This window comes from Centropristis striata, chromosome 4 (genome assembly GCF_030273125.1).
Source record: "Centropristis striata isolate RG_2023a ecotype Rhode Island chromosome 4, C.striata_1.0, whole genome shotgun sequence".
NCBI lineage: Eukaryota > Metazoa > Chordata > Actinopteri > Perciformes > Serranidae > Centropristis > Centropristis striata.
In genome coordinates, this window is record NC_081520.1 from 17,362,295 (window position 1) to 17,387,422 (window position 25,128).

The 25,128-nt window shown below is 35.1% G+C and overlaps 2 protein-coding genes across 3 annotated transcripts in view; one reads left to right on the forward strand and one right to left on the reverse strand.

The window, feature by feature from the left end:
• Window positions 1–6,417, forward strand: part of caln1 (calneuron 1) — a 114,014-nt gene extending 107,597 nt beyond the window's left edge. For both annotated transcript variants that reach the window (XM_059331854.1, XM_059331853.1), the window contains exon 6: window positions 918–6,417. In XM_059331854.1, coding sequence (XP_059187837.1) covers window positions 918–1,045 — 128 coding nt within the window. In that variant the 3' untranslated portion in view covers window positions 1,046–6,417. The remainder of the gene's footprint in view (window positions 1–917) is intronic.
• Window positions 6,418–11,130: 4,713 nt separating this feature from the next.
• galnt17 (polypeptide N-acetylgalactosaminyltransferase 17) overlaps window positions 11,131–25,128 on the reverse strand; it is a 29,599-nt gene continuing 15,601 nt past the window's right edge. The window contains exons 5-12 of the mRNA XM_059331892.1: window positions 24,180–24,354; window positions 21,067–21,264; window positions 20,223–20,340; window positions 19,023–19,208; window positions 17,775–17,912; window positions 15,480–15,575; window positions 14,503–14,664; window positions 11,131–12,442 (exon numbers count right to left, since the gene is read on the reverse strand). Of these exons, the coding sequence (XP_059187875.1) occupies window positions 12,308–12,442; window positions 14,503–14,664; window positions 15,480–15,575; window positions 17,775–17,912; window positions 19,023–19,208; window positions 20,223–20,340; window positions 21,067–21,264; window positions 24,180–24,354 (1,208 nt within the window). The 3' untranslated portion in view covers window positions 11,131–12,307. The remainder of the gene's footprint in view (window positions 12,443–14,502; window positions 14,665–15,479; window positions 15,576–17,774; window positions 17,913–19,022; window positions 19,209–20,222; window positions 20,341–21,066; window positions 21,265–24,179; window positions 24,355–25,128) is intronic.

Below are 25,128 nucleotides of genomic sequence, written 5' to 3' on the forward strand. Positions count from 1 at the left end.
CAGGTTTTCCTTCTGTTATTTAAGTGATAAAGTGCTGGTGCAATCTGTGTCTGTCCTCACTGACACCAGTGTCAGCCAAGTAAATTCCCTCTCGGACGGGCAGCAATGAACTGAAAATGAGTAAACACAGTACAAATAAACCACTTCAAATGTGCTCGGTGTCAGTGCACTCGCTGCTTGTCTTCGTTCTTTCTCTGGGTGCACAAGATAAATTCAAAGACGTGTCAGTAACAGAAGTGCACACTGCAAAAAGGAAAGGTGTGTCTAAAAACCAGATAAAAACACAGTTCAAACCAGAATAAAAATCTGAGGGAAATGATCTTGCTGCATGGACAGATAATTTCACTTGACAAGATTTCTTAAATTAAGATTATTTAATCTAAAAATAAGCATGTTGAAACCAGTTAAAACCAGAATAAAACCAGTTAAAACCAGAATAAAACCACATAAAACCAAGAGATTTCTTAAATTAAGATTGTTAAATCTTGAAATAAGCTTGTTGAATGCTTAAAATAAAAAAAAATAACTCTTAAAGCAAGATCAATTATCTGACACTTCTAAATCTAAAGTTTTTTTTTTTTATCTTGGTAAGAAACAAATAAGTTAAGTTAAAGTGAAATTATCTGTCCATGCAGCAAGATCATTTCCCTCAGATTTTTATTCTGGTTTGAACTGGTTTTATTCTGGTTGTATGTGGTTTTAAGAGTTAATTTCTTACTTTAAGCGTTCAACATGCTTATTTCTAGATTTAATAATCTTAATTTAAGAAATCTTGTCAAGTGAAATTATCTGTCCATGCAGCTAGATCATTTCCCTCAGATTTAGTGTTTTTATCTTGTTTTTAGACACACCTTTTTTTGCAGTGTAATCATCTTTTTAAACACTGTTACATTCTCTTTGTCTCCTTTCTCTTTCAGTTCACCCTTCAAAGAAGAACCGTCAGACGTGCGTGAGGAAAAGCCTCATCTGCGCCTTCGCCATGGCGTTCATCATCAGCGTGATGCTCATCGCAGCCAATCAGATGCTGAGGAACGGCATGGAGTAGCTGCGCCCACTGTGATCGGGGAACAAGCCAGCCTGCATGTGCATGCCAGTGGGTGAGGTCATATCCCTGTTGATAGGAAAAGAACTACAAGGAGAAGAAAAAAAAATCCCATTTTTAAAATTATTATAATTTTTTTTTCCTTTTTTCGAACAAGTGGCACCTCTTCACCCGACGTCCAATGAAACCGTGAAGCCAGCATGAGGAGTCACACGGGACTCCTCCCCCTTTACTCTGACAGGGACACTCAAGGGCTGACATTACACATAATAATACTCTGTCGTGTCTGTTTCCCTGATGCAATAAAAAAAAAAAAAGACAAAAAAAAAAAACCTTGAGTGCAGGAGTTCAGAGCTGCTTGCTTTTCCAGAAGGCGAGATGTGACTGTGAATGTGTCACCCACCAGGAGTCTGATGAGCTACCAGGACTGCAGTCTGGGCCTCGGAAAGGGAATTTGAGAAAAGGGAACAATCGCCCTCTTATTATAGTTCCTGGAAGCGTGATGGCAGGACCCCACTGCCACTCCAGCAGGAGGATCTGAGCGCTCCTGCAGCTCCCATGGTGCTACGATACTTCAGCTCTTCAGCTTTCTATTCTCAGCTACTGTGTGTGTCTGTGGGCTGGTATATGAGGTGCTGGCATCAGTTCATCAGCCCGATACGCCGAGCAGTCAAGCGAGCAAAATGTTAACTAGCAATTCCAGGCCTGTGTTACGGCCTTGTGATATTGATAAATGAACACAGAAGCTCTGAAAGTTTGGTTTTAGATCTTCTCTTTCTGTTGAGTGAACACTGTTCAGGGTTTCTGTGTCCTATTAAATGAAAAAAATCCACCCTTTATAAGTTCACACTGTTATATATCATCTATCTGTGGTGTTCTGTGCACAACACACTGTATAAAAGGTGTGTCTAAAAACAAGATAAAAACACTAAATCTGAAGGAAATGATCTTGCTGCATGGACAGATAATTTTACTTGACAAGATTTCTTAAATTAAGATTATTAAATCTAGAAATAAGCATGTTGAACGCTTAAAATAAGAAATTAACTCTTAAAACAAGATAAATTAAAGCTGCAAGCAGCGATGAACTGGCCCGAGCAGAGTGACCTGACAATTATTTGTTTCTTACCAAGATAAAAAAAACTTTAGATTTAAAAGTGTTTGATAATTTATCTTGTTTTAAGAGTTAATTTCTTATTTTAAGCATTCAACATGCTTATTCCTAGATTTAACAATCTTAATTTGAGAAATCTCTTGGTTTTATTCTGGTTTTAAGTGGTTTGAACAGGTTTTATTTTGGTTTGAACTGGTTTTATTTTGGTTTTAACTGGTTTTATTCTGGTTTTATGTGGTTTTAAGAGTTAATTTTAAACGTTCAACATGCTTATTTCTAGATTTAATAATCTTAATTTGAGAAATCTTTTGGTTTTATTCTGGTTTGAACTGGTTTTATTCTGGTTTGAACTGGTTTTATTCTGGTTTGAACTGGTTTTATTCTGGTTTGAACTGGTTTTATTTGGTTTTAAGAGTTAATTTTTTATTTTAAGCGTTCAACATGCTTATTTCTAGATTTAACAATCTTAATTCAAGAAATCTTGTCAAGTGAAATTATCTGTCCATGCAGCAAGATCATTTCTCTCAGATTTAGTGTTTTTATCCTGTTTTTAGACACCTTTTTTTTCCAGTGCAGGAGAGGTTGGGCTGAGGAACCGGTTATATACTGTATATCACAAGATAAGATAAAAATATTCAGATATTATTTTTAAGCGTTATTGCCCAGCCCTAATCACCACACCAACATATTATAGTTGGTTTTATAGCGAATGTAGTTTGATAAATGAACAAAGAAACGTGAAAGTTTGGTTTTAGATCTTCTCTTTCTGTTGAGTGAACACTGTTCAGTGTTTCTGTGTCCTATTAAAGGAAAAAAATCCACCCTTTCCAAGTTCACACTGTTATATATCATCTATCTGTGGTGTTCAGTGCACACCAGGAGTTATTTAATTCAACTATGTCTCAGTCTGCCTTGTCTACTTCTGCCTCAGTTGGTGATTTCCTACATTTCCCAAAATGACTTTGGACAGCCCCCAGGGTGTGAATCGACACATTCAAAGACAAGATAAAAAAGTTTTTTTCCACTTGGCAACACCTGAAATGAACCTTTTACTCCTAGTGCATATTTCTTCTGGCTTCCTGACAGATTTCTACCTGCATGTCTGTTGGGATCATTGTTAAATGAAGCTTTTAGTCTTTTTAAAACTCAAGGGACAAATCGCTGATACTTAAGCATTTTTCTTATTAGTTGGAAAATGTATGTGATGTCACATTACTGGGTTGGCTAGTCAACCCTGAAAATAAAAGAAACAGATTTAGGAATAGAAGGTACACTGCAAAAAAGGTGTGTCTAAAAAAGAGATAAAAACACTAAATCTGAGGGAAATGATCTTGCATGGACAGATAATTTCTTGAATTAAGATTATTAAATCTAGAAATAAGCATGTTGAACGCTTAAAATAAGAAATTAACTCTTAAAACAAGATAAATTACTAACACTTCTAAATCTTAGGTTTTTATCTTGATAAGAAACAAATAATTTGCAGTGTACAACAACACCAGAGTTTTTTTTACAGTGTTAAAGTGCTTTAGGGTGGATTTTTATTCCTTCAAATCATAACGAATCAAGGTAAGAGATTATAACTTTGTGCTGTGAAAAATTAAATCCCCTTTAAGTATTGAAATAAAAATGTGTGCACAAAAGGCACCATTTAATTTATTCTCTATTTTTTTAATTATCATTTAATTTCTTTCGTTTTTTAATTGCAATACTGAATCTTAATCCATGGATGTGTGACTCTCCCTGTTCAGTACATTTTCTGATTTGAATCCATCCTGCAAACTAAAGTTTGCAAAGATTTTTAATGCAATGCCAAATCAATCAGTGTCACTTACTTACTTACTTACTTTCGTGTTCACCATATTTTTATTTTCATTTTGAAACTGTTGCTGTTGTGAGCACCATTTCACTGTGGAGCACTGCAAAAAAGGTGTGTCTAAAAACAAGATAAAAACACTAAATCTGAGGGAAATGATCTCTCTGCATGGACAGAAAATTTTGTTTGACAAGATTTCTTAAATTAAGATTGTTAAATCTAGAAATAAGCATGTTGTACGCTTAAAATAAGAAATTAACTCTTAACCCTCTGGAGCCCATGAAACCACTGGCACATTACTTCTTACTAATATAAAATATTGAACTTGATATTATCCTTATTTTACCTTTAATATGTTATATATGTAACTTTTATTCGTATGTGCAACATTTAAAATTCTGTGCTTTGAAACATAATTTTCAAGATCAGATTTTATGTTTTCCTTTGTTTCTTTTGGGTTCAAAATTTTGTTCAAGTAAGTCAAAGTTAAAAATGAATTATCAGGACATATAGGTGAGGAAACGCTGAAGAAACTGATACCAACATGGTATGGTAAAGATTTTTTAACAGACATAATAGCCGAAGATTTCAGAGGGTTAAAACAAGATAAATTATCTCACTTTTTTTATTCTGGTAAGAAACAAATAATTGTGAGGTCACTCTGCTCGGGCCAGTTAATCGCTGCTTGCAGCTTTAATTTATCTTGTTTTAAGAGTTAATTTCTTATTTTAAGCTTATTTTAAGCTTATTTTAAGCTTATTTTAAGCTTATTTTAAGCGCCTTTTAAGCATATTTAAAGCATATTTTAAGCGTGTATTTTTCCATTTTTATCATAATTTTGATCATAATTAGTCCTATACAAATGCTGTTTAAATAATTAACTTAAAGTAAAGTTTATCTTTGTAAGAAACAAATAATTGTCAGGTCACTCTGCTCGGGCCAGTTCATCGCTGCTGGCAGCTTTCATTTATCTTGTTTTAAGAGTTAATTTCTTATTTTAAGCGTACAACATGCTTATTTCTGTATTTAACAATCTTAATTTAAGAAATCTTGTCAAGTGAAATTATCTGTCCATGCAGCAAGATCACTTCCCTCAGATTTAGTGTTTTTAATTGCTTTTAGACACCCCTTTTTTGCAGTGAGAAAACAGATTTTGCAGGGTTGCAAACTTTCTCACGGCACTGAATGATTCCAAGACGAGTCTTGAAATGTTGTTTCCTGCTACTTTCGGCTCTGACCTCCTGCACTCTGACTCTCATCTCCACATGTAAAACCCAGCCAGGGTTCAGAAACACCAATGTTATCAAGTGCATGCGATCAAGTCAGTGTCTTTTGTAAATACTGTAACCCACGTCTGATGTGTCTCATGTGTCTGCTGAAGGTGTACAGTGTCTCTGTATATGCATGACTGTCGGTGCTCTCTGCTCACTCGGGTTCAGAGGTGCAGGGAGGGAGCAAGATAACCAGATCGAGAGACTGCTGCTTCATTACAAAAAACCCTCCGGATGCAGGCAGTGAAGGCCCTTTCTGCTCCCTCTCCACCCTCTTGCCAAAGCCATAGAACTCCGCAGAGGTGAACCAGACAACACAATGTAAGCGTTTTTCCCTGTTCCTACATGGAAACACAAAGTCAATCTGACGTTTTTTGGCAGAAATATGTCCGCCATGTAGGATTTGATCTGTTCCTGTTATTGTTTTTGCACTGTACCTGTCATCCATTCCAGTGAAATGACAAAAAGGTTGTAGGTTTGTGCAAGAGTGCCATCTAGAGGTTAAAGGAGATCACGTTTTCCATGCTGTCGTCCCACTACACTACAGTGTTTGTGTGTTTCTCAATCTCTATGGGAATGTGATGTCAGGCTCACAATATTATATTCACAATGTCTTGCAATTGTTGATCTTAAATATTAAAATATGAGGATTTTTATGGATGTATGTATAGGTTGACTTTGCTCTACCGACACTACTGGTAGAGCAGCACTTGTATTGGAACACAGTGTATTTATAGGAATAGATTTCTTGCCTATATGGCAGAAAAAAACTCTTTTTGAATCTGTAAAAGGTTTCAGTGAAGAAAGAGCACTTTGTGCAAAAACGTTCAACAAAACCTTGTAGGTCACACTGGTTTTGGTTTTTTTTTTTTATTCTGAAACGTCACACTTATTAAAATGTACTTTTATTATTTTTTAAATCTGTCAATCTTTCAGTAGTGGTGGAAATGTTTCCACCAAATTCACAACTAGTCACTGCTGTAGTGGTTAAAAAAATTTTTTTCTTTGAGAAGAACTTTGTCTTTTTGATTTTTTTTTCATTAGTGTGTGTTTTGGGGGGATTTTTGAGTTGAGTTTTGTTTACTGTGGTTACAGTTTTGCTGTAATCAAACTGTCCCTGCCCCTGCAGAGTGGTTGCATGTCTGGATAGCTGAAGGAGAGTTTTATTTTGAAAGGGAAAAACCAAGTGTCCCTTCAGTAGCATGGTGATTGGATCCCACATGTTTTTGTTACGTGACAATGTACATAGCTAATAACATAGCATATGTATTAGACAAGCACACACTATACATACTTTGCATGTGCAATATTTAAAAAATGTAGACTAGAAAAAGACTTTTAGTTGTACTATTTATTAGTGGCATAATAATTATGAAATTGTAAATACGGAAATCTGTACAAAAGTCAAAGGATTAAGAATTGATGCAATAAAAGTGTTTTTTTTAATGGTGCTTTATGTTTTATTTTACACTTACACTTACGAGGCAGTTATCAGTTTATTATCACTTCCAGGGTCTTAAATGTATTTAAAGTTGATTAATCAAATTAAAAGGGAATCAAAAGTCTTCATCACTAATTTTCAATGTATTATATTTTGTTGCTTGTATTTAATATGTTCACTGCAAAAAAGAGGTTTCTAAAAACAAGATAAAAACATTAAATATGTGTAATATTACTATTTAAATATCTTTCTTTTATTTGTAAAGCTTATTATTATTGTTTTGGTGTTTGATTTGACTCCACCTGGGTTTTTGTTTGTTTGTTGTTGTTGTTTTTTATTGCTTTTATTTTTCTACTATTATTCTGTTCTTTCGTGTTGATTTGAAGCATAAATTAACATGTATCTTCTTTATTTTTGTATATGAACGAAAGGAAAAAAAACCCATAAAGTTGAAGAAGAAAAAAACACTAAATCTGAGGGAAATGATCTTGCTGCATGGACAGATAATTTCACTTCACAAGATTTCTTAAATTAAGATTATTAAATCTAGAAATAAGCATGTTGAACACTTAAAATAAGAAATTAGCTCTTAAAACACGATAAAGTATCAAACACTTATAAATCTAAAGTTTGTTTTATCTTGATAAGACACAAATAATTGTCAGGTCACTCTGCTCGGGCCAGTTCATCGCTTTAATTTATCTTTTTTTAAGAGTTAATTTCTTATTTTAAGCGTTCAACATGCTTATTTCTAGATTTAATAATCTTAATTTGAGAAATCTTGTCAAGTGAAATTATCTGTCCATGCAGCAAGATCATTTCCCTCAGATTTAGTGCTTTTATCTTGTTTTTAGACACACCTTTTGCAGTGCACTTGAGTAAAGAGATGTACAGAGAAGGTCTTGGATTTTCCCCCTTTCTTTTAAAACAAAATCCAACATGATGCAGGGGAAAGGAAATAGATTCATCAACCCACCTGGTTACTCGCATATCTGAAATTATAATCATCTTCACCAAAATGTCACATTAGGTGCTCAGTTTTAGTACGTCGAGGGCTTCATTACAGAAGATTTCTTAAATAAAGATTATTAAATCTAGAAATAAGCATGTTGAACACTTAAAATAAGAAATTAGCTCTTAAAACACGATAAAGTATCAAACACTTATAAATCTAAAGTTTTTTTTATCTTGATAAGACACAAATAATTGTCAGGTCACTCTGTTCGGGCCAGTTCATCGCTTTAATTTATCTTTTTTTAAGAGTTAATTTCTTATTTTAAGTGTTCAACATGCTTATTTCTGCTAGCTCTACTTTTAACCTTAAAGGATACAACTCATGCTGTTTATATTTTGCTCCCAAACGCCTCTAATATCTGACAATCCAACCTTGATATGAAAGTTTAATGTGAGTTTTATATGAATGGCACTTTACCGTGTTGTGTGTGGAAGGTCCCTTTAATTACTTTTTTTTGGTAATTTTGTGTCTTTTTAAAATAATTTTGTGTCTTTTTTTGGTAATTTTGTGTCTTTTTTTTGGTAATTTTGTGTCTTTTTTTAGTAATTTTTTGTCTTTTTTTCGTCATTTTGTGTCTTATTTAAGTAATTTAGGTTGTTTTCTGTCATTTTGTGTCTTTTTTTTTGGTAATTTTGTGTCTTTTTGATACTGCCTCCAGCGGCCCCCAGGTAATTTGAGTTTGAGACCCCTGGTCTAATGTAATCCAATACAACAGCCTTGCCACGACATATAAGTGGCCATTTGTCCACTTTGTTTATTATCCATTTGTGACCACACTAAAACCACAAGAGGGTAGCATTATGCACTGACATGGTGTGAAGCTGAGAGCTGTACTGACACAAATATACAGTTATTTACTGCATTATTCACAGTTCATCACTGTGTTTAATTTTTACAGTATAGTGCTGTATTATTTACAATAAAAAACAGTCCTTGTGACAAAATCACAGTAGTCAAAGCATTACTGTAGAAAAAACACAGTAGACAGTGTAGTACTATGAAAAGTAAAGTAGACTACTGTATTTTATCATAATTTTGATCAGAATTAGTCCTATACAAATGATGTTTTAATAATTAACTTAAAGTCAAGTTTATCTTGGTAAGAAACAAATAATCATCAGGTCACTCTGCTCGGGTCAGTTCATCGCTGCTTGCAGCTTTAATTTATCTTGTTTTAAGAGTTCATTTCATGTGCTTATTTCTAGAGTTAATGGATGTGATGATTTAAAGGATGATTTAAAGGATGTGTTCTATAAGTGGACCACATAGAACACATTTCTGATGTTTTTTAAAAAAAAATACTACCCCTAAATGTCAAAGATCTGTAATGTGACATATACGTTACATTGGGCGTTTATGGTATTTATGTTTATGATATTTCTTATTTTAAAATTGAGAAAAACTAGACACATTTTCTGCTTACAGAGACAAAAATTTGACTTTTTCTTTTGCATCTCCACAACATATATCAAAATTATGACTTTAATTTGTTCAGGAAATATGGTCAGAACAAGTTAAATGCAACAAAGCACACCCTATTAACGGTTTAGAGTTGTTAAATGGGTTTAAACTTAGCCTCGTAACAAAAAATAAGCTTTTTGAAATTTTTTACATTTCTGTTTCCAGTCACAGCTACATTTTGGAGAAGTCACTTCTTGACCACCACACCAGGGTGTTGAGTATACGTCATTTAGGGATTGAATGAGTTAATATGAAGCATAAAGCCAAAGATTCTAGAAGATTTAAGGTGTTTGTTACACAGGTATAAACTTCAAATTAAGATTAAAAACTGATTTCAATCATTTTGATTGACTAACTATGTCATTATTTAAAATGATGCTTCTTTTTTCTTTTTTTACCTGAATCCTGAAACATAAGAGTCTGTTCATTTGATCAGAGCGTCCTTGGTGTTATTTACAGTAACAGTTGGCTGACTTTAAGCAGGATTTTAACCAACATGTAGTAATCCTATTTCATGGCAGGATGAGAGGAGCAGGCCTGTCGTTAAACAGTCTGATCAGCACTCAGTGTGGTGTTAGCATGCAGGCTCTGTCCTGCAGAGCCGCGCCTCCTCTACGCCTCCTGCTAGAAACAGGCCCTTGTGCTCCCAGCAGCCTCCTCCTGTTTCATTTACATCTTAAGCTTTTAGCTGATACTTCATCCAGAGCAGCTTAGTGGGAGGAAGCAGTAGGAGATGAGCGTCTGGTTCAAGGACACTTTTCCTAGGACACACGGCTGCTACAGAATTGAATCCATAACTTTCCTTTTATAGGACAGTCTCTTTAATGTCGGGACACCTGGCTGCCTCACATGGTGTCGTCGAATATCTTTGGTGAACTACTTTTATAAAGATACAAAATGACAAAAAAAGGCAAAAAATGACTAAAAAAAGCACACAAATTAGCAAAAAAAGACACAAAATGACCAACAAAGACACAGAATGACTACAAAAAGAAACACAAAATGACTAACACACACCTGCTACAGAATTGAATCCATAACTTTCCTTTTATAGGACAGTCTCTTTAATGTCGGGACACCTGGCTGCCTCACATGATGTTGTGGAATATTTTGGTGAGCTACTTTTATAAAGGATATGTAATTAAACTATTCATAAGCCAAGTTGGGTGTTCACAGTTACCATGCTGTTGGTAGCGGAGGGTAAAATCTGTTTTGAAGTCGTCTATTTTTGGAGATGACTTAAAGGGCAAATCTCACAGCATGAAAGAAACATTTTGACCAAAATCATGCAAATGGATGGAGCACTTAAAAAGAAAGTGGCCCAGCATGGAAGCTCTTACTTTGTAGTCTGAGAAAAAAAAGATATACTTTAACATTTGTGAATTTATCACCAGGGAATATGAATACACAGGAAGTTGACCACATATGGTAGTGATATATACCAACGTTTTGCACAATTACACTGCAAAAAATTTGTGTCTTAAAACAAGATAAAAACACTAAATCTGAGGAAAATGATCTTGCTGCATGGACAGATAATTTACCTTGACAAGATTCTTTTAAATTAAGATTATCAAATCTAGAAATAATCATGTTGAACACTTAAAATAAGAAATTAACTCTTAAAACAAGATAAATTAAAGCTGCCAGCAGTGATGAACTGGCCCGAGCAAAGTGACCTGACAATTATTTGTTTCTTACCAAGATAAAAAAAACCTTTAGATTTAAAAGTGTTAATTTAAGAGTTAATTTCTTATTTTAAGTGTTCAACATGCTTATTTCTAGATTTAATAATCTTAATTTAAGAAATCTTGTCAAGTGAAATTATCTGTCCATGCAGCAAGATCATTTCCCTCAGATTTAGTGTTTTTAGACACTTTTTTTTGCAGCGTAGTTTTGCACAATTAGATCTACAGGTTGAGTGCAACAGTAAAAAGCCATTTCATCCTCAGAAACAGTCACCATGCAAAAACCAGGAAACCAGTTGTTTATTGGAAGACAATCTTGGGAGCAAAAATCCAACTGATAACATTGAATTATTTGAATATATGACATCATATACATCTCAATACAATAATACCGGCCTCAGAGGCCTCCAGCATTTCCACAATCGATACACTTGTGCACTTTTCCATTCCTGATTCAATCCTCCTCTCAGGTTTGCAGTTCTCCATCTCTGTGTCCACAAAGGTGCTTCAGGCTGCAGCCTGATAGTTTTGGCCGTCTGCAGTAGTTATGGCACTCACAGCAGGAAACACAATAAAACGGCTCAGCTCAACTAAACTTTGTCCCCGTGTGCATACAGTACTTACAATCATGCTACAATATGTACTGCATTTGGTGCTATCGAATGCTTTGAGTATAAATGACAATAAAAAAGACAAAACATATAAAACCATGATTTAGCCCAGTAGCCCTCGACAATGTGGTTTTTGAGATGATTTACAATAAATGCAAAAAAAAAAAAAAAAAAAATAGGCTCTGATACACTAAGTAATATTTATTGTTAATGCCTTTTTCTTAAACTTAGATATTTACAGGGTCCAGGCTTCTGTAAGAAGAAAACAAAAATAACTTTTTTGGCATTAATGTTTAATGCCAGTCATAAATAGGGAACTCCATCAGGTAACTTAAAAAAAAGCCTAGAACCACAAATGAAGCCTTTTACAAACTACCAATGAATTCTGGTCAGTGCATATTACTGAAAATTGAATTCCAGGAGTTTTATTCTTTTACACATCTTAAAAGACGACCTGATACGGAACAAAATAATGGAGGAACGTTTGGAGGATGAAGATAGAAACCTTGTTTTTTTTCCCCCACTTAAGACAGAACACAGTTTTGGCTGAGCCAATCTCCGTCCTTAGACCTAAAAACATGGTAGAGAAGTGGCACAGGAGTTATGGCAACGTTACATCAAAACTTTGTCAAACTTAGATGGAGATAGAAACAGTCCTCATGCTAAACTTGCATCATTTTGAATGTCTTTGCTTTGTAAAAAAACAACCATTTTTCACAAAACTTGTATCACTGAGATGTTCACTGTAGCAGTGGATGAGGAGCCTCGACTCATCCAGCGTCCCTCGGCCAGTCCAGGTCATGTGGCAGCTCTTGGAGACGGCCTCTGGTGTGGTTGGTCCCAGTCCACTACTGCTTCATGGTGTTCTTGATGCTCCACCTCTGGCCGGAGCAGGGCTGCAGAACCAGCAGGTGGCCGAAGTAAACGTTAGCCGGCACCACCTCCACACAGCGTCCTGTGGCTCGATTTATTATCGACTCATTCTGCAGACAAAAGGAGACGCAGGGGGCTGGTTTTAGCAGGTTGGACAGCTGGCACATAGTACAACATTTATACAACGTGCTGAGATACTTTACTTCTTGATGACATTTTTATGGCACATCATACTATAAAAAAAATGCCATAGAATAATACATTGAAAATGGTAATAGTTAATGTATGTCCAAAAATGGCATATAATAGTCAATTGATAATTATAATATTAGATAATTAGTATAGCATGTCCAAAATGAAAAAACAAACAAACATATATATTTTTTTCTTCCACCAAACCCTGACATACTATACATGACTTTTTTTTTCTGAAAAAATAAACCCATAAACGCCATACTATAGCATGACAATTTTTTTAGATAAAGGTCTTAAAAAGAGGTCTTTTAAAATGCCCCAAATTCCTAAAGTTGCCTTATTAGAGTCTGTTGATGCATATTAAAGTACAATCGTTGAAAAAAAAAAGACAGAAAACGCCATATTATAGTACATCCAAAAACTGAAAATACCTGACATACTATATATATATATATGACTTTTTTTTCTGAAAAAATAAACCCATAAATGGCATACTATAGTATGACAAAAAAATTTGAAAAATGTCTTAAAAAGAGGTATTTTAAAATGCCTCAAATTCCTAAAGTTGCCTTATTAGAGTCTGTTGATGCATATTAAAGTACAATCGTTGAAAAAAAAAAGACAGAAAACGCCATATTATAGTACATCCAAAAACTGAAAATACCTGACATACTATATATATATATATGACTTTTTTTTTCTGAAAAAATAAACCCATAAATGGCATACTATAGTATGACAAAAAAATTTGAAAAATGTCTTAAAAAGAGGTATTTTAAAATGCCTCAAATTCCTAAAGTTGCCTTATTAGAGTCTGTTGATGCATATTAAAGTATAATCGTTGCAAAAAGTGACAGAAAACACCTACTATAGGATGTACAAAATTTGTACAAAAATGTAAAAAAAACAACACCATACTATAGTATGTCAATAAACAAAAAAATACAAAATAAAAGTAAAAATCAGTCAGTGTAGTAGGATGTCCCAAAATGCCCAAAAATGAAAAAAAAAAAAAAAAAAAAACAACTATATTTTCTTTTCATTTTTTTTTCATTTTGGACATGCTATAGTAATTATCTAATATTATTATAATTATCAACTGACTATTATATGCCATTTTTGGACATACATTTACCATTACATTTTCAATGTACTATTCTATGGCATGTTTGGGCATTTTGGGACATCCTACGACACTATGACAGGATTTTTACTTTTTTGCATCAAATTACTATAATATGGCTAATTTTAGCACCAAAGTTTGACCTTTTCTTTGAAATTTATTGACATACTATAGTATGCCGTTGTTTTTTTAATTTTTATACATCCGATAGTATGGTGTTTTCTGTCACTTTTTGGAACGATTATACTTTAATATACATCAACAGACTAATAAGGCAACTTTAGGAATTTGGGGTGTTTTAAAAGATCTCTTTTTATGACCTTTTTCTAAAATGTTTGTCATACTATATAGTATGCCGTTTATGGGTTTATTTTTTCTGGAAAAAAATCATATATAAATAGTATGTTGGGTTCTTTTTAATTTTTGGACATACTATATTATGGTGTTTTCTGTCACTTTTTGGAACGATTATAACTTGCATCATCAGACTCTAATAAGGCAACTTTAGGAATTTGGGGCATTTTAAACATTTATCACATCTTTCTTGTAATTTATTGCCATGCGTTTATTTTGTAATTTTTCAACATACTGTACTACTATAACATACTATAATATGGCCCTTTTTAGCATTTTTAGGCATACTGAAGTATGACCTTTTTTTTTAAATTTTCAGACATATAGTATAGTGTTTTTTTTTCAGTTTTCAGACAAACAACAATATGTTTTGGGTTTTCTTGGACATTCACATCAATTTAACATTGTTTTGCACAAAACAATGAAATCATGCTCTCCTTATGAACAAATAATAATGCAATATTTGACGTAAAAAAGGAATTTTCTAGTGTTGCTCACCTGAGAGAAGTGCCACGTCTTCTGCTTGACGTTGGTCACCTTGTCACAGTTGAGGAGCTGAGGGAAGCTGCTGATCTGGTCGTCCACCACGCAGCGAGTGTCCTCCCCGGTGCTGCCCAGAGGGCCCAGGAACAGCTGGCCCTCTTTGGTGTAACGTCCTAACTGAGGGGAAAAAACAGACAATAATCATACAACAATCTGTACTAATCAATGTTGTTTCCCACCACATGTGTGATTTAAAGTAGATGATTGCGAACACTGCACACATGCATTGCACACAAAACATTGCACTTCTGTTCAGGAAAAAAAAAGAGAAAAGGAATAGCTTATTGCACATGTCACACAGAAAAAAAGCCTATTGCACGTCATACATGAATGTGAAATGACGTGGCTGAAACGACATGTAGAAACTGAATGTGAGTATGTGTATGTATACGTATATGCATCAAGCCTACGTTGTTGTTGTTTATGTTGTTGTTTATTTTTTGGTTTGAAAAGAAGCATTAATAAATGAAAATGAAAACTAAATGAAAACATATCCACATTTTTATAAATGCAATTACTCAAGGGACCACTTGTGGATGACTTAGAAATGCAACTTTAGTTTCTTTTGTAAAATAATAATAAAAAAGGATGATATTGTGCTGCACCCAACAGATTTGAACTGTAGCTAGCTTTTAGCATTCTACCAAGACTTGTATTCCCTGAAGCACCTGTTTACCACTGCCAGCTAAAAAGAGACGCCCCGCGGGCCAAAGGGCTGAGGAACTGACACTGGCTGACTCACGACTTCAGCACAAAAAGTGCAACACAGAAACATTTTTATCCTGACAGCAGAAGTCTCTCCTAAGAGGATTTCAGCTGAGCCTGTGTGAGAAACACAGCTGTAAATCATGTCACTGGTGAGAGACACTAATGAGTGCTGTGTGTTTTTCTACAGAGAAGCAAAGAGAGATGAACTCTAAGTCCTGGTGTACCTGAGGACCCCATCCATGGCAGGGGTGCAGAGTCGCCGTGTGGTTCTCCTTCATGCCCTGATCCATACACAGGTGGCTCGCTTTAGAGTTACGAATCTAAAATTAAAAAAAGTGTCTTTAAAAATCACACTCAAATTCATTCCACACAATCCTTTGTACAAAGTCTTATGAATTCCCAAATGGTATTGATTGTTGAGATTGTCTTCCAATAAACAACTGGTTTCCTGGTTTTTGCATGGTGACTGTTTCTGAGAATGAAATGGCTTTTTACTGTTGCACTCAACCTGTAGATCTAAATTGTGCAAAACTTTGGTATATATCACTACCATATGTGATCAACTTCATATGTACACTGCAAAAAAAGGTGTGTCTAAAAGCAAGATAAAAACACTAAACCTGAGGGAAATTATCTTGACACAATATGAACAAAAAAAAAAATGGACACAAAATGACTAAATAGAGGACACAAATTCCCAACAAAGACACAGAATGACCAACAAAGACACAAAATGACTAAAAAAAAAAGACACAAAAAATGATCTTGCTGCATGGACAGATAGTTTCACATGACAAGATTTTTTAAATTAAGATTGTTAAATCTAGAAATAAGCAAGTTGAACGCTTAAAATAAGAAATTAACTTAAAATAAGATAAATTATCTAACACTTCTAAATCTAATTCTCGAAATTTCTTATTTTAAGCGTTGAACATGCTTATTTCTATATTTAATAACCTTAATTAAATAAATCTTGTGAAGGTAAAGTATCTGTCCATGCAGCAAGATCATTTCCCTCAGATTTAGTGTTTTTATCTTGTTTTTAGACACACCTTTTTTTCAGTGTATTCATATTCCCTGATGATAAATTCACAAATGTTAAAGTATATCTTTTTTTTCTCAGACGACAAAGTAAGAGCTTCCATGCTGGGCCACTTTCTTTTTAAGTGCTCCATCCATTTGCATGATTTTGGTCAAAATGTTTCTTTCATGCTGTGAGATTTGCCCTTTAAGTCATCTCCAAAAATAGACGACTTCAAAACAGATTTTACCCTCCGCTACCAACAGCATGGTAACTGTGAACACCCAACTTGGCTTATGAATAGTTTAATTACATATCCTTTATAAAAGTAGCTCACCAAAATATTCCACAACATCATGTGAGGCAGCCAGGTGTCCCGACATTAAAGAGACTGTCCTATAAAAGGAAAGTTATGGATTCAATTCTGTAGCAGCCGTGTGACACTGAACTCCTACTGCTGCCTCTAAGATTTATTAAATTAAGATTATTAAATCTAGAAATAAGCATGTTGAACGCTTAAAATAAGAAATTAACTTTTAAAACAAGATAAATTAAAGCTGCTAGCAGCGATAAACTGGCCCGAGCAGAGTGACCTGACAATTATTTGTTTCTCACCAAGATAAAAAAAACCTTTAGATTTAGAAGTGTTAGATAATTTATCTTGGGTTTTTTTTTTTTCATTTTGTGTCTTTTTTTAGTCATTCTGTGTCTTTGTTGGTCATTTTGTGTCTTTTTTTGGTAATTTGTGTCCTTTTTTTAGTCATTTTGTGTCTTTTTTTAGTAATTTGTGTCCTTTTTTTTAAGTCATTGTGTCTTTTTTTTGTCATTTTGTATCTTTTTTGGTCTTTTTTTGGTCATTTTGTGTCTTTTTTGGTAATTTGTGTCCTTTTTTTAAGTCATTGTGTCTTTTTGTGTCTTTTTGTAGTCATTTTGTGTCTTTTTTAGTCATTTTGTGTCTTTTTTGTGCAAATTATTTGTTTCTTACCAAGATAAAAATAGATTTAGAAGTGTTAGATAATTTATCTTGTCTTCAGAGTTAATTTCTTATTTTAAGCATTCAACATGCTTACAATGTTGAAAATATATTAAAAAAAAGAAAAAACATTGATCTAAAAAAAACTTTAGATAATTTCTCTTGTTTTAAGAGTTAATTTCTTATTTTAAGTGTTCAACATGCTTATTTCTAGATTTAATAATCCTAATTTAAGAAATCTTGTCAAGTGAAATTATCTGTCCATGCAGCAAGATCATTTCCCTCAGATTTAGTGTTTTTATCTTGTTTTTAACAAACCTTTTTTGCAGTGCAGCATTAGTATGCAAGTATAACTGTCTGAGCTGTGTTATTAATTATCTTTTAATCTCACACATAGTGTGCAGGGATAAGATTGATACTGTTTCCTAAGGTTTATTTTTATTTTGGGTTGAGATATTTTCTTCATAAACCCTTGAGGATTTATTTGTTCCACCTCTGTGTCTGTGTGTCTAACTGCTGACTCACCTCGCCGTAGAACAGCGTGTTGTTGTACCTCCTCATCTCGGGGTAAACATTGTCCAGGTACCACTCAAAGCTCTTACACTGCAGACTCTTCCTTAGAGAAACCCTCTGAGAGACGTCTCCGTAATCAATACCGTGGTTCTGCAAGAGCACCAGGAGTCATTATCACAGTCATTTACAGACGCATTTTCTCCACATGAATATTTAAAATAATAACCCAGAACATTTTAACTACTGATTACTAGAACAATAATGATTCAGCTAATGCACAGTTTAGAAAATGTTGTACATTTGTCATTCAAAACAGCACAAATAGCTTATGTGCAATAAAAGATAAAAACCTGGATGAACAGCAACTTCCTCAAACTCAACCGCAACAAATCAGAAATCATCATCATTGGCCCTAAATCCCGCCTCCAACATCGATGGACACACAGTTACCGAAAGTCATATCGATATATTTAGGCTGAATATCAATATACGATATATATCCTGGTACTTTTATTGCAAAGTGAGAGCAAATGTTCAGTCAAAGCCAAATGTCACAAGTAGTTTTATTGAACCCGTTCATTTAAGTGAACATAAAAACTGTATAACAAAAAGGAGTACCATTAAGTGCACATTTAAATAAAAAGCAACTTAAATAAAAATATCCCATGAAATAAAAATATTTTTCTGAGATACATTTATTTATATGAGAAAAGAATAACGAACTACAAAAGAACTAAATATGACAAACCCTTGTAAGGGCAGCATTTATATATATATATATATATATATATATATATATATATATATATATATATATAAAACTTTAAATCTCTTGAATCTGCAACTTTTTTTCTTGTAGATTTGGCACTTTATTCTAGTAAATTTGCAACATTTTTCTCGAAATATACCTCCCCTAAGTCATTGAAGAATAACATGACTGTTTTTTTGCAGATCTGTTTTCTACATTTTTCATTTTTACATTGGAGGTCCAGGTCAATAAAGTTAATATTATTATATTATTATCATACTGATTGGTCAAATGTCACGGTGTCACTGTCTGTGACGTAGTCTGATCTTTGCTGATTAGCTGGAAGAAATCCATGTGGTTCTACGTCCAAACAGAGAGACATGGGGACCTCATTTTGATATCAACTGAAGTTACCAAATATGGTTCTTCGCCCGATAAAGGGATAAACAGAAAAAGAGCACAGTAATTAGTAGAACCAGGCCTCGTGGTAAAGTGAACTTGAGGACTCTCACCTCCATGGGGATGTTCCAGGCCAGGTAGACGTTGGACTTGTACTCGTCCATCCAGACCTCAGCTACTCGGAGAGCGTTACGCCGTGTGTGGAAAGCGATGTTACTGTGATAAGGTTTCTTCATCCGAGCGATGTGAGCCACCCGAGAACAAGGCAGCACCTCCATACTGCCTCCACACAGCCACACCTGCAGGGAGACGGTCACAAAGAACAAGGACATTCACTTTAAACTAGCAATGGAATGTGTTTGTCCACTGGAGGGCAGAAAATATCAAAACAAGCCAACAGATGCACAACAACTACAATAACTCCCACCTTATAAGGTTGATAACGGCTAACAACATTAGCAGTTTGGAGCTTCTGATCACCTGGTTAGTGGAAGTTTAATCTTTTAGCTCTGGTTTGGTCTCCACACTGCAAAAAACACAAAGCTTAACAAATATTTTCTTCTTATATCTAGCTATAGTATCTTAATTAAATTGTTTTGAGTATAATTTACCTACTGACCAGCTTTATGTGCTCATTTAATTATCTTATTGTTTAAAGACTTGTTTTTAGGATTGACATTGTGAGCTTTTTCATGCTTTTCAAGCTATTCAACTGTTGAATATGGTGAGTTTTTACCTAAAATATTGGCTCCAATTGAGAGTTTTAGTTGCATGTAGTTTGAATGTTATTTCAAAAACATTTTCTATCCACCAAAACGTGCTTGTTTCAAGTATTGTTGGCTTATTTTAATGTTACTACAGTTGCACAGCAAAATATTTGGTTCTTACCAAGATAAAATAACCCTAGATTTAGAAGTGTTATGAAATTAACTCTTAAAACAAGTTAATTCTTATTTTAAGTGTTCAACATGCTTATTTCTAGATTTAATAATCTTAATTTAAGAAATCTTGTCAAGTGAAATTATCTGCAAGATCATTTCCCTCAGATTTACTGTTTTTATCTTGTTTTTAGACTAAACACCTTTTTTGCAGTGAAAAGAATATCCTTTTCCTGAAAATGTACAGCAACAAACTCCCCAACCTTCCCGCTCTATGTGACCTATTTATCTCCATTGGCCTGCTGTGAGCTCCTCCAGGACTCTTAATGGGACCTCATTTATCAGCCGTGCCACGATACGGTGGCCACTGCTCCACTTAAACCTACAGGGGTAAAGAGGGAGCAGGAACAAGAGGAAACTGGGTGACACACAAACCCTGATGCCCAGCTCGATGTTCTCCCCTCCGTAGACGTCCATGCCGGAGTCGAGCAGGCCGAGCTCACCAAAGTAGTCTCGGTTGGCCACGAAGGAGCAGCCGATCATGGCGGGAGTCCTACGACGAGGAAAACACAACATGGAAATAGGTGACACTTCAATCTATCACTATCTGAATCTGTAGGCTCAGTGGACATTTTTGTGTAAATGTGTCCATTTCCAAAAAATGTGGTGATTTTTCAATGTTTATTTTGGATTTAATTAAATGGATGGGAATCAGAATTACCATAAATATCCTGGTGAAAATCTGCTTTAAAACAGAACTAACACCCCATACTTTAAGCTTTATTATATTATTACTTTAAGGGATTGTGGTAGTAGAACCCCTTGTTTTTTTCCTCAATCATCCCAAGATGATGAACTTTTGATAATGTGAGGACACAAAAACTGCGTGATACAATCTCATTCTTCAAAAAACACAGGTATTTTTAAAGAGAATCATAAAAGAACTGCTAAAGAGAAGCCAGTGTGTTTTATGTGCTAATGCAGACACTGTAAAAAAATGTCTGTATATTTTACGGTGAAAAACTACTAAACCATGATAATAAAAGACCATACAATAATAAATGGGTTACTTCGGTTTCAGTAACAATGAAACACCATATATACATTGTATATAGTACATTGTATACAATGTATATATCAGCCAAAACAGTATTTTTGTCAGATCCTCTTCTGTCCTCTTTATCAAACTAATAAAAAGGCTATGTCCATGGTGGCATTCTGCTGCTGTTTGTGAATTGTTTTATCCAGGTGTATGATCATATAAATGAAGTTGTTCTACCTGATGGGAGCAGAGATGTCGCCCTCGTCCCACCACTGTTTGGGCGGGTTGATGTACATGCACCACAGCTCCCAGTTGTAGCCGTGGCCCGAGTTCTCGTAGCGCTCCACCTCAAACGTGTCGTGCTTGATGTTGTCAATGGACGGCAGGATAATCCTCTTGTGGTCCTCTTTTATTCTGGCCAGAACGGGCTCGGCCCTGACGAGACAGTAAACACAGACACACAGTGGTGAACTCAGACTGTTAGAAGGGCCAAAAAATAAAAAGACACATTCTGCACAACACGGAGCTCACCAGCAGCAAAAAGTTATGATGCATCATGTTTGATGAAATATTAGCATTAAGTTAAAAGGAGATCCAGATCAAAGTAATTAAATATACGGTACTGACAATTAAAAGTATCGAACCAAACCATCTAGTGGGGTCCGGGGGCATGCAAGAAAATTTGTACATTTTTCAGTAAAATGCATCTATTTTGTGCACTTTGAGAGCTAAATGAGAGCAAACATCTCACATAACATTATTCACAGTTTGGTGATACTGTATTATAGAATCTCTAGAGGGCACATCATCATAATTTATTGTATAAAGGGGCACCCTAGAGCAGCTATTTTCAACCTTGGGGTCCAGACCCCAATTGGGGTCGCGAGATGATTTCTGGGGGTCGCCAAATCATTTTGGAAGTCAGCTCATTTTGTGTATTTTTTGGGGTCATTTTGTGTCTTTTTTGGTGATTTTGTGTCTTTTTTGGTCATTTTGTTTCCTTCTTTGTCATTTTGTGTCTTTTTTGGTCATTTTTTGATAATTTTGTGTCATTTTGTGGTCAATTGATTCTTTTTTGGGTAATTTTTTGTCTTTTCTGACAAATCCCAAAGTAGCTCAGGAGGTCAGAATGGACCTTTAAACTTATAGCAAAGGACTTAGATTAAAAGTAACATTCATTCATTACCATTAACCGCTTATCCGCAATCGGATTGCGGGGGGCTGGAGCCTATCCCAGCTGTCATTGGGCGAGAGGCGGGGTACACCCTGGACAGGTCGCCAGACTGACACATAGACACATAGAGACAGACAATCACACTCTAATTCACACCTACGGGCAATTTAGAGTCACCAATTAAACCTAAGTGCATGTTTTTGGACTGTGGGAGGAAGCCGGAGTACCCGGTGAGAACCCACGCTGACACGGGGAGAACATGCAAACTCCACACAGAAGAGCCGCAGGCGGGAGGCAAACCAGCGCCCCTCTAGCTGTGAGGCGAGAGCGCTAACTACTACACCACCGTGTAGCCGTGGTAAAAGTAACAATAAAATATAAAAAAAATATATATAAATGCAAAGACAGATGTTTTAGTTGCTGTCTGCTTCATTATTTGTGAGTTTGTATGATCTGAATTGTGCGCATGAGGTTCTATTCAGTGAGCGGGGGTCGCTGACAGCATGCATGTTAAATTGGGGGTCGCGACTCAAAAAGGTTGAGAACTCCTGCCCTAGAGGGCAATCAATAAGTTTTTTCACGTGTAAAGGGCAGCCAATAAGGCATCCACTCTCATTTTCACCACTCTAGAGGGCACTTTCGCATGCTTTTTCAACCACGGAGGCACCAAACAGGAAAAAGGGCACTAGAAGGGCACTCATTAAGGCACGTTATCGAATTTTCTTGCACTAGAGGGCACATCATCATAATTTATTGTATGAAGGGGCACCAAATCATTTTTTGCACGTGTAAAGGGCAGCCAATAAGGCACTTCCTCTCGTTTTCACCACTCTAGAGGCAGTTTAGCACGATTTTTCAACCATGGAGGCACCACCCTGAGTCCGCCACTGCATACACATGTACACACTTTATAGACACAAACTGAAAGACAGAGCTTCTCTTCAGATCTCCACTCTCTCACCCACTTCAGTCAGTTAGAAGGTCCCTCAAGTTGTACCAACTTTATTACTAATTCCATTTGATTCGGCTCAGTGCAGCTCTGGAGGGCATGTGTCTATTTATGCTGAGTGAACTGGGTTGTGTACATACTCTGAAGTACACACTGAGCTGGAAAATGAGTCAGAGATCTACAAAAAAGGTGTCAGTGGGATGTGGCAAAAATGTTGTAAGTGATTACCTCTGGGCCGAATCAGTTTAATCTTTTAAATGATTGCTTAAAATGTACTTTCATGAACAGGCTTCTGAGCAAATGTCCTATTTTATTGCTGCTTTATGTTTTGTTTGTTATTTGGATGAGTTGCATGTCCTACGCTATTTTTTAAACCCAATTCTACAGGCTCTACCCTCCTCCTCTTGATCTTTAAACTTCTCAGGTGTGAAATTACGTCTTGTGCGTTCACTTTATGCTGCTTCTGCGATCCTTCGTCCTCTTCTTTAATGATTCTGCAAAGCACTTTCTTTTAGGACTTAAGTGTGTTATTGTTATTACTGTTATCATGATTTGTAATTCAATGGCTTGTACACTACTTGGCTTGGAATGCTGCTTCCAGTATTTATAATTGTGGCAAAGTAAATTCACCCTAGCTGAAAAAAATAGAGAAGGGTGGGGCCGGTTATACACAGGGGCAAGAGGAGGCAGCGAAATAAAAGACAAGATTTCTTACCAAAGTAACTAAGTACCAAGGTAACTACTCACTCAGTCAAAAAATGACAAAAAAACACACCAGATTTTGATATGTCAAAAAAATGGAAGAAAAAATAAAAGTCATACTATACCATGTCCATTTTTTGTCAAAATGGTCAAATATTAAAATTACTAAAATGCTTAAAATGGACCAATTATAGTCTGTGTATGGACCAATTATAGTCTGTATATATATATATATATATATATATATATATATATATATATATATATATATAAATAAATGACGGCCAGATATGACGGGAGAACACCATATTATGGGATGTCCAAAAACGACCGCCTTCAAAAAATGTCATACTATAGGATGTCAATTTTTGTCAAAAATGACTAATAAATGCTAAAAAATTGACCAATTATACTCTGTTGATACATGTTATAGTATGATCTTTCAAAAAATGACAGAAAAACACCAGCTTATGGGATGTCCAAAAATTTCCAGAAAGGGGATCCTAAAATGCCAGACTTTCTCACCAGGATGGGGTGAACTCCACGTGGGCGTCAAAAAATCCCGTCACCTCGGCCGTGGCCACCTTCCAGCCTTCGATCCGGGCTCGGATCAGCCCCTCTCTCTTCTGGTTCCTGACGATCTTCACCAGGCCGGGGTAGCGCTTGTTGACGTACTCCTCCAGAGGTCCTTTCAGCTGCTCTGCAGTCCGTAAAAACAGCAGGAGATGGTTAGAGAGACCGTAAAAAAGGTGTGTCTATAAACGAGATAAAAACACTAAATCTGAGGGAAATGATCTTGCTGCCTGGACAGATAATTTCACTTGACAAGATTTCTTAAATTAGGATTATTAAATCTAGAAATAAGCATGTTGAACACTTAAAATAAGAAATTAACTCTTAAAACAAGAGAAATTATCTAAAGTTTTTTTTAGATCAATGTTTTTTCTTTTTTTTAATATATTTTCAACATTGTAGATTAATACTGAAAACATCAAAATTATGAAAGAGCACATATGGAATTATGTAGTAAAAAGTTTTAAACAAAACAGAATATGTTTTATATTTGATATATGCAGGATGCTAAAAAGATACCTGTAGGTCCTACTGAATTTATTCGCATTTTGCAGAATGTTTTTCTTGTTATTCTGACCCACAATCCTCTGCACTGCAAAAAAGGTGTGTCTAAAAACAAGATAAAAACACTATATCTGAGGGAAATGATCTTGCTGCATGGACAGATAATTTCACTTGACAAGATTTCTTAAATTAAGATTATTAAATCTAGAAATAAGCATGTTGTACGCTTAAAATAAGAAATTAACTCTTAAAACAAGATAAATTATCTAACACGTCTAAATCTAAAGTTTGTTTTTATCTTGGTAAGAAACAAATAATTTTCAGGTCACTCTGCTCGGGCCAGTTCATCACTGCTGGCAGCTTTAATTTATCTTGACCAGATGTTGCCATAAAAAGG